At 44.2% G+C, this 14,385-nt stretch overlaps 1 protein-coding gene across 4 annotated transcripts in view; it reads left to right on the forward strand.

The window, feature by feature from the left end:
- Positions 1-9,957, forward strand: part of PRPF18 (pre-mRNA processing factor 18) — a 58,487-nt gene extending 48,530 nt beyond the window's left edge. For 3 of the 4 annotated variants that reach the window (XM_037065996.1, XM_037065994.1, XM_037065995.1), the window contains one exon: positions 9,350-9,957. In XM_037065996.1, the coding sequence (XP_036921891.1) occupies positions 9,350-9,430 (81 nt within the window). In that variant the 3' untranslated portion in view covers positions 9,431-9,957. The remainder of the gene's footprint in view (positions 1-9,349) is intronic. The other variant, XM_037065997.1, reaches the window with a different exon arrangement.
- Positions 9,958-14,385: the final 4,428 nt, after the last annotated feature.

A 14,385-nucleotide genomic window follows, 5' to 3' on the forward strand; every position in this document is an offset into this window, starting at 1 on the left:
CCTGTGCCCTTCCTGGTCCTTCTGGCCCTCAGGTTGCTCTGGTTCTTTTCTGTCATTGTCCTAGAGGCCGCTGCTAACACCTGAGGTTGTGGACTTGCATGCCCTGGACAGCCAGGTAACAAGTGAGCTGTGCGTGGAGGAACACCTGACTTTTGTGTTCCCACTTTTCCTGCGGGCGCTCCCAGCAGCAGTGTTAGTTTCTGCTCAGCGCTGCTGTGAGAAAAGTGGGCGGTGCCGGCACCAAGTGAGTGTCAGCCGGTGCTGGGGCTGGTGGTGTCGGGGTCACTGCGGCTCCTTGTTTCCTTATAGGAATGTGGGTCCAGTGTTGCTCCATCTCTCTGTATTTATTTATTATTTTGGTATGAGCAGCCAAAATCATTATTTCTTTTACATGTAGACACTCCTATTTTTAAAATATCAGCACCAAATATTAAAAAGTTAACATTGTTTAAGGCCAAATAAAATTCCAATTTGTGATCTGTGTCATTAAAAATCAAGGCAATGTTGCCAATGTTCCCATGTTAGAGTTATATCAAATTCTTAGTTACTTTAACTGAGTAATTTCCTAAGCTGTCCTGTGAATCTCCTTGTTAGTTTAGTATTTAGGTGAGGTTGATTTGAACTGCCCTAAAAAAAGGGACAGTTTAAAGATGTCACTTGAAGTTTAAGTCTGGTGTTGGCAAACCTTTCGTTAAAGGATCACAGGCCTCTGTCACAACCACCCACCCTTGCAGCTGCAGTGTGGCTGCTGCCTGTGGCTGTGTCCCCCAACACCCCCTTTATAACCAAGGCCGGTGGCCTGTGGCCATAGTTTGCTGACCCCTGGTAAATGCATAAACCTAAATCTTTTCTACATTAAGATATTTGCTGTGGAGGTACTTGCAAGTCATTTAATGGGGTAATTGTTTCTTTTAAAATTGACATACAACATACCAACAGAGTGTAGTGTGTGAAGTGTGCTGATCTTAATTGTGGAGCTCAGCGGTAGAGAGCGGGGGTCAGGGGTGAGAAATATTGGTGTGAGAGAGAAACATCGATCAGTTGCCTCTTGCACACTCCCTGTCTGGAGCAGGACCTGCAATCTAGGTATGCACCCAGACCAGAATTGAACCTATGACCTTTTGGTTTACAGGACAATGTTCCCACCAAGTGAGCCATGCTGGGCAGGGCACAATGATTCCTGGTATTTGTAATATGTATCAAGATGTAAAACAAGATCTAGTCATTAAAAATCAAGGCAATGTTGCTAATGTTCCCATGTTAGAGTTATATCAAATTCTTAGTTACTTTAACTGAGTAATTTCCTAGCAGTATTGAGTAACATTCCTAGCAGTACTCCAGAAGTTTCCTGGATGGCATTTCCCAGTGCAAATCCTCCTGTCAGCAGAGGTAACCACTGTTCTGATTCGTGTCATTTTTAGTTAATTTTATTTGTTCTTGGCCATCATTTCAATGGAATCTTACAACGTGTGGAGTGGTTATTTGTTTTATTTTAAAATACTGGTGAGAAATATCTGTTTCATGAAGTATGGTAGAAGATAATTCAAGGAGTTAATTTCACTCTAATATGATTTTATTCTTTGGTTTTATGCAAAACTTTAGAATTTAAGCTGTGGAAAGTTGTTAGAAGTGTTCCCTTCCTCCCCCAAATGAAATACACTTCATGGAGGGTTTTCACACTGTGCAGATCAAAGAAAAGTTTTGCAGCCTATTAGGTGGCCTCTAATCTAAGAGCGAGCCTTAGATTTGGCTGGTTTCGCTGAATGGATTGAGCACTGGTCTGTGAACCAAAATGTTGCTGGTTAGATTCCTGGTCAGGGCACATGCCTCGGTTGCAGGTCAGTTCCCTGGTCGGGGGCATGTGAGGGACAACCTATTGATATATCTCTCACACATCTATGTTTCTCTCCCTCTCCCTTCTAAAAAATAAAAACAAAAATAAAATTTAAAAAATTTAAGGGTCAGATTTAAATTGATGGTAATAAGTTCAAGGGCTGTGTTCTTCAAAATACAGATGTAGCTTTTGGTCCAAATTTGGAGATAAAGCTTCTTTTAATACAGATTTCAGGAAGCTTTTGATTATTTAAAGACTTTGTAATTCAGTCATGTGAAGACCCCTCTGGGAAAGGTTCACGTCTCGGGTGTCTTTATATGTTGGTGAAAAAGAGGAGGACGAAATGGTGAAATTAACATGAAATGGCCGTTTGCCTCTCCACGCGACCCTCTCCAGCCTTCTTTCCTTTGTCCCGTGTCCCAGAACAGAAGCCTGGCTTTATGAACAACATGGACAGGCTCCCTTGCCCTCTGGTTTCTGACTGGGGCAGGCAGTGAGAGGAGCTGGAAGGCATTTGTAGGAAGAAGAATGAGTTTGGGGTATCCATTTCCCTGGGTTCCTGCCTGTGGAGTCATCATGCTTGCACTCTCTGCCCAAGGTCGTATCTTCTCTCAGTGCTGGTCTCCATGCAGTCACCTCCAGGGGCTTTAGTAAGCACTCTCCTCTCCTGCCACGTGAGGACTCAGGCTGGCCACGACCTCCCAGTATTGTCAGCTCTGGGCTGCTGTACTCTCTCAGTGTCCCAAGTCCTGCCCGCTCCTTTGTCAAGTCCTTGGAACTGCCCCCGTGACATTAAGCAGTGTGAGTGTGCCCCCTGTTTTCTTGGCGATACCCTCCCTGCTCTGTGTAGACTAACTGACCTGTGTGCTGTATTTACCGCACAGATCTTGGGGACCAGAAGATTAAGAGTAATCTTCATTCCCAGTAATCTCGCTTCACCTTGCACTGTTACAGGAGGCAGAATGCCCTGTGTTATTTTTCTGTGGCACGCTGTTTGTAAATTCCCTAGTAAAGACATCACTCCAGCATCTTATACCAGATATCTCAATTCATGTTTCAGGTTTTGGCATATTTCACCTATACTAGCATTTGCCAGATTTGTTCATGGAACATTTACAAATCTATAATGTATTCATGTATTTCCAAATGGTGTACCAGAAACATTCACTGTTGCAATGAGTGGTCACAGCTTGGTCCACATGTTGAATACACAACGTCACGGTTGGTCGGTAAACACTCCCATGTGTCACATCATACACCATCCCTTGTGGGTTATGTGGCTTCCTGCTACTTCCTGGCATGCTTGGCTCTGATAAACCATTTCTTAAAGACAAGTTATGGTGGTTTAATAGAGCTTTGGCAGCTTACTGACAGCACTGTTTAAACAGCCAGATGGAACATGTCACTCAGCTTCTCTCTTACTCTTCAGCTTCTGAGGCTGTACCGCTAAATGGGCCTGTGCTTTCATCTTCAAGCTTTTGTTCTTACAATGTAGACTTGTGACAGGAACAGAAATAATGGCTTTAATAAAGTGTCTCTTTTATACTTCAATAAAAATTTCCTTAAAAACAAACAAAAGTCTTTTCCAAGTTCTATTAATTAATGATAATTTAGGAAAGAAAAGGGAAAGCACATGTCCCTGCTGTTCCAGCCTGTTGTGCCAGTGGGATATTGCTCCCACCTGCAGTCACCTTTAAAAGAAAATGCCCGAAAGAAAAGATTCCACATGGAGTTATTGTCCATGAGCACAAAAAAGGATGGGTGAAGGAAGAAGGCGTGAAAATCAGGTTTAACAGAGTCTGGTCACGAAGACCTGGAGGATTACTTAAAAAAACAGCTTTGCTTGTTTCTGATCACTTCAAAGCCCACATTATACAAGTGCAAAAGCAATCGCAACGGACGTGAAACCCAACCTGCTGTGATACCGGGTGGGCAGCCAGCCAACCGCGGCCTCTGACGTGTCAGTAGACAAGTCCTTTAAGGCCCTAGTGAAGAAGGAGTGGACGTTGTGGATGCAGCCAGCTGGAAATGATGTAACACCTACCGGCAGGATCAAGAAACCGTCCATCACCCAAGTCCGTGATTGGATCCTAAGATCGTGGAACAGTGTCAAGAAGAAAACGATTGTGAAATTATTTAAAAAATGCAGCGTCAGCAGTGCTGTGGACGGAACTGAGGACCACAGTGGAAGTTACCGGAATGAGGACAGTCACTCTTGATAAGACACTGGTAATGTGGAAATTGAAGATGATACTTCTGAATTGACCGTGACTAAGAGCTTTTTGGCCTTCTGTGATGCACAGGTGTCGTAAATTTGTTACCGGTACATAAAATTTCTTGTACCTGGTATCCCTTGTTGTGTTTTGTAATTATTTGTCATATAAAATTTCTTATGCCACAGTGTGCTCAAAAATAAATACTAAAATTCTTATATAACAAAAAACCCAAATATCTAAATATAAATAAATAGTTGAATTAAAAAATTAAAACGAAAGATGTTTTTCCTGAAAGTTTGGGCCAAAAACATGTATTATACACAGGAGTGCATTATACACAGCAAAATACGGTACTTTCTGAGGGGTCCACATCGCTCAGGAAGGGGTGATGTCATAGCAGAGCAGGAGACTTAAGTGCAAGTCTATGTGCTGACCGTGAGGCTTCCAGTTCCTGTTCTCCACCAGCTGCTCTGATGCTGACAGCGGGCTTTTAACCCTAGTCAGGAAATTGGAGCTTGGTCTCTGTGAACCGATCCAGGAGAAAAGACCTACAATCACTACCACTTAGTATTACCCAGTGACAGAACTGGCTTGCTGCCCTAGTATCCGAAGATGAGGTTCCACTGACGAGGCCTCCTCATTCAGGGGGTTCCCTTTAGCCATTTAGAGCCCTACTCAGTAACATGAATGTTCACCTGGGACCCTCAGAGATTTAGAGAAAGTTTCCAACATAAAAGACAGAGGCCAAAACAAACGGAAAAGGAGGGGCTCAGGGAGAAGGTTACAGAATAGGGAAGAGAAAACAGCCTCAGTTAAAAACTGAACAGCCTTAGATGAAGTCACAGCTGTGAAATAAGAACAATACACTATGAAGAGAGAGCAGAGGGTGAAAATGAGCTCTTAGAACTTAAACATTGTGGCAGAAATGTAAAGATTAAATAAAACAAGATAAAGTTGAGGAAATCTTGGCCATGTGAAAGATAAAAGAATGAGGGAATCAAAGAAGATTTTAAATGCTTCTGGAGGAATGAAACAAGGCATCTATAATGGCTCAGGGATTGAAATGCCGTCACACTTCTCACTAAGAGTACTGGAAGCCAGGAGACAGTGGAGCAATGCCTCCATAATAGTAAAGGAGATAATTTTGAATGGATTCCCTTTCCATCTGAACTAACAGTCAAGTGTGCATATAGGCTCAAGGCATCTCCAGACAGTGAAGTCTCAAAATGTGCCCTCTCACGTACCCATCTCGGGAATCGCCACAGTGACAGCTAGCACTTCTGTGATGCCATCTGTGTGCTTCACTTCACCAGTTTAGAGCAACAGCGTGAGGATATTACGATTTCTCTGTTTGACAAGTGGGGAAACCGAGGCACAGTGAATTAAGTTCTCAAGGCCACACAGCTAGGAAGTGGCAAGGTTGGGATTTGAACCTGGCCTGTCTTAACTCCACTACGTGATACTGCCTCTACTTCAGGATGTATTCCCCATGTGAAGGAAACAAACAAAAAAGCTTTGGGAGGTGAGATCCAGCCCAGGAGCAGGAAAAAGGAGCTCCCAGGCTGAAGGAGAAGGGATGCTCTCAGATGGCAGCAGTATACAAGGAGGTCCGGAATCCAGCCGGCCTGGATTGGCACAGGCAGGCAGAGGGCTCCAGGAAGAAAAAAGGTGGGCACAGACCAGTACCGATGTGTTTGGTCACACTGACAGTTTCTCACAATGAGAGTGAAAGGTGGTGTCTGCATGGAAGAGCACAAAGATGGGGAAGAACACCTGTGCAAAGAGAGGTTGGCGTCACACACTGTGTGGTTCCGTTTGAAGAGTATCTGTGTGGATGTTGTAAGGTACACGCTCAATACTGTGTTCCCTAAGCATTGTGATTGGGAGGGTGGGGAAAGTGTGTTCAGGTGTGTGCGTGCTTATGTGCAGCCAGTGGGCGTGATGTAGAGAATTAAATCCTCAGCTTTCATGGTTGGAAGTCAGTAGGTTAAAAAATCAGTCAATCACAATAAAACAAGCAGTTTCAGCATAGTATTTGGAAATAGGGCAGTAAATACCAGAAGAAACACTTAAGAAATTTGGAAGGTTGCCTCTGGGGCACTGTAATGAGGGATTGGAAAGGGTGGGGCACAGGACTACTCTTGTCTGACGGAAGAGCTATGTGCTTTCTTTTTCATAACAACACACAACACATGGAATTATTCTCGACTATTCTCCATAGTTCAGCCCCTATCCTATCTGTTCCAAACCTTGCTGGCTCTCTATTTGAAGTAGGTCTGAAATCCTATCCCTTCTCACCACCTCCACTGCTGACACCTGGGTCCAGATGCCACCTCTGTCATCTGCAGTGTCTCCACTGTGGCCTCTGCGCTCCTGTGACCACCTCTGCCCTTTCAGTTGGGCATCTGCGCAGCACCCAGAGTGATCTAGTGAAGTCACAGACCTGTTTCTGTCTCTCTCTTGCCCAGAGCCCCACAGTGGTCCCCTAGTTCTCCTGGAGCAAGCCAAGGCCTTTCAGTCATGCCCCTCACCTCCACACCACCCTTCCCTGCTTTACACTTGTCCATAGTGCTTACTGTGATTTAACGTGTGAGGTGTGTTACATACTTGTTTTGTTTCTTGTCTGACTGCCCTTATTAGAACATAACCTTACTTCTGGTGGGGAGTTTTTGTTTTGTTCTCAGCTGTATTCCCAGAGCCCGGGAGAGTGCTTGGCACATAATAGGCCCTGAGTAAAGATTTAACAAATAAGTATTTTTCTATTATAAAAATAAAAACTATGCAAAAATACCACCAGTGTTTAAGAAGCTCTTTGCAATGAGTTAAACAGCTCTCTGCCTCACTAGTCTAAGCATCACAGACCATTTGACAGTGAAATCCTGAGGACCCAGTTGAAAAGGTTGCTTTCCATTTGGAAAATAACCCCATGCTGTCATGAAATTGGCCCTTTAAGTTAAAAATCTGTGCTGTGTACGATCAGTCCTCACTGCAAAATTTATCGTACTGTAAACTTCTTATGGCTTGGACTACTGATTTCCGAACTTTTGGCAGTTACCATCTCAGACAAGGTACTAGCATTGGTTTTTAAATCAGATTCTGCTTGGTGTGGGTACATCAACCCCACAGATACCTTCTTTAAGGGGCAAGTTCCTAAGATTTCAGTTCTTGTCAGGAAAGTCACCTCCATCAGTCTTAAGCCCCGTTTGTCTCTTATTTGCTCATCCTAATTCTTGCCATGTTCTGTTGTTGCTAAAGCTATTTGTATTTCATCAAGGTGTTTTCTTTCTCCTATTCGCCTCTCTTCTCACCTGTTTCTTATGAATTGTTTTCATTTTGGGCTTCACAGTTGTTTGAATACTTAGGTAATTACAGAGTCATTAAGAGTACATACCTGGTGGTGTTTCAGGTGGGTACCTGTTACATCTGCCAACATTTCCAGGCGGTTCCTTACCTCTCCTCCTCCGGCTCCCGGGGCGGCTCTTCTGTTGTCGCACTGGGCAGGCGTAGCCACGTGCCCTGCTTTCCCACTAAGGCACGAGGCTCTTTTAAGAGATGATATTTCATGGTATCATTTTGAGGAAATAAAACAAATTTGGGGAAATAGCAGCTAAGAACCAGGCTGGATTCTGTGTGCGCAATTTCATGTTCAGTGTCCAGTACGGGCCTGCAGTTGGTCAACCACTGCGCTCTGGTAGGATTCCGTTCTTGTCAGTGTGATGGGAATTGGGTGATTGTCATTTTTGTGAACTCTGGCTCAGAAACCTTAAAATAATTTTTGTCACAAATGACATTGGAGGTGATTAAAATGAAGCACTGCTGTTCTTGGTGGGTGTTATGTTTAATGACTAATCCATATAGCTGTAGATACGTAGATTTTTGTAAGACTTTTGACAGCCTCTCCTTGTAAACAAGGACACCTGTAGGCTGGTAGATAATACAGTTAACAGTACTTACTGCTGGTTGCAGAACTCTTCCCCGCAGTGTTCCGGAGAGACCTAGAGCAGCCTGATGCAGGTTTCTGCCCTGGTCTCTGGCCTGTTTGTGAATTTGGATGATGACTTAGAGGTGCGTTTGCTCACCAGTGGGTGAGAAAGCTAAGAGGAATACTTGAAAACAAAATGCCAGCTAAGGGTTTTAAAAGATCACAGACGTAAGGATGAGTTGCAAGAGACTTGAAGAATTATCAGAGTGATAGTTTTTGTCATTAGGTAAAAGTACGCTGTCAAGTTAAAGACTAGGTAATTGGCCTAGCTGCAGGAGATAGAAAGGCCTTGAAACTTGTGAGGCCATGGGAATTCGTAGTGTGCACTGTGGTTGTCCAGAAAGAGCTGAAGGCCTCGGCTACACGGGTGGCAAAGGTCCGGAACAAAGGCAGTGCAGCCGCACCACACTGAGTTCGGCAGGACCAGCCAGGTCACATTCGGAACATAGCACGCAGTGTCAGGATGTTCAGATGCTTTCATTATGTAGCATTTTGTGTGTCCAGAGACATGTGCAAGTTATGAAGTAAACGAAACAGGTATCTAAAGGTCTTAATTGTGCCTTAAGAAGTAGAGCATTTTGAAAAGCATGCATCTGTATTTTCCTTCTCCACCCCAGAAGTAACCATTGTCTTGAATCTGTCACTTCCTTGCTTTTTCAAAAATAGTTCTGCCATGTTATATGTGTGTTTCTGAGCAATATATTATTTTTGAACTTGTTTTTGAATTTTATTAAAATGCCGTTACATTGTTGTACAACCTTTGCCACTTGCTGTTTACGTTCGGCATTGTTTCGAAGAATCAAGTACATCAGTTGTTCTCAACCAGAGTCCCCACCTGGGCCATAGAACACACAGTGATCCGAGTACCTGTACTGTCATGTTTCCCTGGGACGTATACAGGAGAGGTGCTGTCTCGTCACGTAGAGTGGATGCTCGAGACTAGGCAGTGGGCTTACTGCTCTGCTGGACCAACTCTGCTGAGTTGTTAGGTGCCTAGTTAATCATTGTGACTGCTGTGGAGTGCTCTGTCCGTGAGCATACATATGGATGCTCATTCTCAGTCCTCCTGTGATGAACGTCTGGGTTGTTTCCCAGTCTGCTGCTGCTGTTGTTACTGTGACCAGTTGTGCTGTGACCACTTTGTCATGTCTCTGGGTGCACACAAAGAAACGTTTCACTAAGCGTACATCTGAGTGGTGCTTCTGGGGACTGCCACATTTTATTGGGACATTGGTAAACTGCAGTGAATACAGAGGAGGGTAAGTAGGAAAAGTCCCAAGGTATCATAACCAACCTTTATTTTCCTTATTTTCTCAGGGATTGAAGAGGTTAATGACCATTTGCCAGAAGCACTTTCCTACAGATCCCTCAAAATGTGTGGAGTACAATGCTCTCTGAAACCTGTGTATAGTGTGTGGATACTGCGAGCAACTTCAGGGAGCATGGTACGGACTTCTGGAACTTCCAGCAGGAACCAGGGAAGGAGGAAAATGGATTTTCTAGACTCTGGGTTCTCCCTAATGAAGCTCTTGGTTTTAAGAAGTGTCTTGGTGCTCACATCACACCTGACTGCAAACTGACTTCTGTCTTGCTGATGTTTTAAATAGTTGAAAAACTAAGTTCAAAAAGACTCTCTCCCTAATTTAAATGTGCAGACGGCGGTCACAGAAGGGGGTTTGAAATGACTCTTCCCCTTGAGACCTGGAAGTTGCAGTTTGATGATTGAAAGGGTACATTTGAGAGTGAACTTCACTGTTTCTGTAAAATATGGTGCTTTCACACTGGCCTATAAGTCATATTTTCAGAAAGTATTTTTACGTATCTCCACAAAAATAGGGAACCATTTAACAAAACTTTATAGTCCTTAAATGTTGCTGAACGTTTGCCATCCCGATAGAGAATTTGAATGTAAATTTTATGGTTGACTCAAGTGTTATTTTTCTTGCATTTCAAAACTTGCTTTTATCGTCCAAGAAGTGGAAAGTTTTGTCTCTGTTATCTCTTGGGACAGAGAACTGACAGGAATAGGAGTCTGAGAAACAAAGACGGTATGTTATAGCAACAGAAGTTCAAATTCAGTAGTCTCAGCACATGCAGGTGGGGAAGTGGCGCGTCAAGCCAGCCAAGGGTGGGGGCATTTTGATGCTGCTGGTCCTTCCCAGACTAGGACTGCCTGCAAGTTTCGTCCTCCTCAGACTGTGGTGGACTGCTCTTCCCAGCTCCATCCCTCCAATCAGAAGAGAGGTGCTGTTACCCTCATCACTGCTGGATGCCGCAGTAGGCCCTAGGTGTGTTTTCCACAAAGCAGGACTTCTGAATCTTGTGTTGTCACACCCGGGGAACTGTGACCAATCACTGCACTTTAGGCGCTGAGAGGACTCGGTTAATAAGAGAAGTGGGTAAAGAGAGTGTTTGTCCCCTGTCCATGCACCAGGGGCGGTACAGGTGGTGGTGAGAGCGCGGCTCTGTCCGAGGTCAGAACCTCCAGCGTCAAATTTCAACTCTCCACCTCCTGACTGTACGGCCATGAGTAACTTAATCTTCCTGAGCCTCAGTTCCCTTGTCTGCAGATAGTAGTCACGGCAGTCCATACCTGCTAGTGTCATTGTTGTGTTTAGCCCGCTGACTGGCACATAAGAGCTCAGTGGCTATGGGTTGTTGTGTCCTTGTTATCCGAGTGTCTCCGGAGTAGCTGTCAGGAGCCCTGTGGTCAGGGGCAGTGTGTGCTCATGAACTGATGACAACCATGGCGGCGTCCGCAGCAGCGGTAGTAGTGAGACACTCACTGAGCGTTTACTACAGGCAGGTCCAACTGGCTCCCACTTTCCAAGTTTACGAGGGTGGAGGATGTGGGCAGCTGATGAGGCAGATGGGGGTAGATTCACAGTCCCCTATTCTGGCCCTTTTGGGGAAGGCGTGAAAGCTGGTCTTGGCCCCCTGTGGTCTGTGCCCATGCCTGAGTTTCTGCTGGATATCTGCATGGGTGGTGGCTGAGGCCCCCTGTCCAGATTGAGTCAGGTTCCTCGTCCCCCAACCCTCCCCACTTCTTACTCTGGAAACCATGTCTTAGACTTTGCAAGGCTGAGACAACAGTCTAGACCAGCGGTTTTCTTGTGTGCTGCAAGAATTTTTAAAACATGCAATACCTGAGTATTTAGGCAGAGGTCATGACCTTATTTCCCTTAGGTTGTCATATTTAAAAATGACAACAGCCGACACAATAGCCATCTGGTGCAAATGAATCAAAATAATACCTGTGGCTTTTTTTGTTTGTTTGTTTTTCGTCAGATTGGCAAAAGACACATGTTATGGTGTGCTGCAGAATTTTAGTAATTGTGTGTATCATGAGATGAAAAAGGTTGAAAATTACTGATCTGGACCTTTTGGTCTGTAGTCTTATTACGCAGGACTTGTTTACACAGCCTGCTGACTGAAGACTGCCCACGTGGCTTCTGTGTAATCACCAGGCCGCAGCAGGGCAGTCAGTCATTTTCACACTGCCTTCTATTTGCTGTTAAGTTAACATGCCACATAGAGAAGAAATGGCATCGTGTGACAGTAGTGCCTTCTAAAATTGATCAGTATGGATAGATAGTTTAAAAAATACATGCAGCCCTGGGAGGTGTGGATCAGTGGATTGAGTGCCAGCTTGCGAACCCAAAGGTTGCTGGTTCAATTCCCAGTCAGGGCACCTGCCTGGGTTGCAGGCCAGGTCCCCAGTTGGGGGCATATGAGAGGCGACTGGTCACTGTATCTCTCACACACTGATGTTTCTCTCCCTCTCTTTCTCTTTCCCTTCCCCTGTCTCTAAAAGTAAATAAATAAAAGCTTTAAAAAAAAGTGATTGTAACGTACTCTACAGTGCCGTGTCTGTTAACCATTTTGGGCTTGGGTGGAGGGAGGCAGGTTCAGGGATGTGGATCCCTCATAGAAAGTTTTCTGTTTCCCTGAAGCTAAAGATTTCAGATGACTACAAATGTCAAGTGGATGGATAATAAAAAATAAGGACTCTTGCATTCTCTGAATCATGAACATTTTAATTTAGAAGGTAACTTCATGTTTTTAGCTTCTGCTAAAACAACGATGGCATTCTTTTAAAACCAGTCACAATCCTGCCCTGGCCGGTGTGGTTCCATTGGAGCACAGTCCTGTAAACTGAAAGGTCTCAGGTGTGATTTCTGGTCAGGGCTTGTATGAGAGGCAACCGACGGATGCCTCTCTCATGTCAGTGTTTTGCTCCCTCTCTCTCTCCCTACCCCCTTCTCTAAAGTCAGTAAGCGTGTCCTTGGGTGAGGATAAAAATAAAATCAATCACCACCCTGAAATACTTAAGTTCTTTCCTTCTTCCTTACCCCCTCAGACTCCTGTGCAAAGGAGTTGTGTCTTCTTAATTCAAATTTAGTAAACCACTGGTTTTCCCTCAGAAGTCAATATTATGCTTCGGAGGAGGGAATGTGCTTGTTATTTGCAAAGACTAAGCAGCACTTTTCAGCATAGAGCCTGTGGCGGTCGGGAAGTCTGGCAGTGACGAGAGTCTTTGGGGAAAATAAAGCTGAGGTCAAAGGCAATGGACACAGGGCGGGGGTGGGGGGTGAGGAGAGACCACCTAGTTTTTGTAGGAAAAGTGGGGAGGTCCTGAGACACTAGAGCCAGGAAGGCAGCTGCCTCTATCAAGAGAACTTAGGGTTTTGCTGTGGGCTCTGAATCAGACGTAGGAGGAACAGGGAATGGGATTGATAATAATGCACTTCTTTATGCCAGTTTCTCCTTTCTGGTGACTTGCTGACCTACCCTAGCACTTTAGATTGCCTTCACATTCCACCTCAGTGAATACTTTAGAAATAAAACTGTGTTTTTATTTTGAAACTAAGCTGCTTGGAAAAGACTGAATTATACTGAACTGTAATTTTAGCTCATGGCCCACGAACAGTTTCCCTCTCAGAACATCACGATGATCATTAGCGAGTCTCACCAGCCCAGCTCTCTGCCTCCCACGACCAACTTGACTGGAGAGGTGTTGTAGTTATATCAGCATCCTCCTGATCCCACCTATCCATCATTCTCATGGGAGTTAACGTCGGTATTACTGCTTCGTGTTCCTTTTACATGCTAATTATGCTCCAACAGGCAACCACACATTATCACATTAACAATATTGAACCATCCTTTACATGAGAAAACACGCTTATAATGATGCAACAGATGCCCCACTACTCTTAACTGTTAACTCCAGGGGATTATTCTTGGGACTTTGTATTATAAATATAGTTTAATCAAAACATTAGATTGAGAATCTAATAATAGAATCTAAAAATTCCTTAAATTTTTAAAGATTTTATTTATTTATGTTTAGAGGGAAAGGCAAGGAGAAAGAAAGGGAGAGAAACATCAGTGTGTGATTGCCTCACATGTGCCCCCTACTGGGGACCTGGACTGCAACCCAGACATGTGCCCTGACTGGGAATTGAACCAGCAACCCTTTGATTCGCAGGCCTGTGCTCAGTCCACTGAGCCACACGAGCCAAAGCTAAAATTTTTTATTTATTGAAAAGCATGCCAGAACTGCTAACACATATCCCCACACCTAAGAGCGTGGCTTTTGCAAACTTTGGAAGTTGTTCCTTGGTCTTAGGAACCAAAAGTCTGTGCAAATTCAAATAAAAGTAAGAAAGCTAATTGCCTCCTCAATAGTAATTTCACTACTTACACTAATTATACCAGTCACAATAACTATCTCTACTATTCAGAAATACATTGTGCACCAAACTGTAGAAACTGTAATCCCATGCACCTTTATCATCAGCCCAATGCCCACTATATAATGTTTACCTCCTCCAGCCAGGAAATAGTCATTTCTAACTGACACTGAATAACAATTCGAACTGTGAAACGATCACTCAGCTTCAAACCAGACTGGCTCTCAGAGGTATCGACTCGTATTCCAATAGCCCTGCACCACTCGTCACATGACCTATTACAGAGTTCTCAGTGTGGTATATGCACCCAGATCCAAACATCAATGTGTTCTTCTCTAGTATTTCTCATTCCAGTACCGATCCTAGTTACCATCCACAGTCTTTTTCAGTTTATTGGGTGAGAAAGAGTAGGAATCACGTCATTCCTGTTAACTGGCTGATGATACGGCTGAACAGATGCTAATACAGCAGCCCTGCGAACAATCTTATATAATCGAATTGGAGACACCAGATTTATTATGCCAGTAGCATGATGCTTATTTAACCCTACCATGAGGATTACAGCAGATCTTACTCAACTTTGACAACTCCAGCTTCCTGCTAACTGGATTCCTCTTAGCTGCAGTAAGGTGGCAGGAGGGCGGTGGTCCACGCCCA

Source organism: Sturnira hondurensis, unplaced genomic scaffold (genome assembly GCF_014824575.4).
Source record: "Sturnira hondurensis isolate 20B ecotype Veracruz unplaced genomic scaffold, ASM1482457v3 Scaffold0016284, whole genome shotgun sequence".
In the NCBI taxonomy this organism is placed as follows: Eukaryota; Metazoa; Chordata; class Mammalia; order Chiroptera; family Phyllostomidae; genus Sturnira; species Sturnira hondurensis.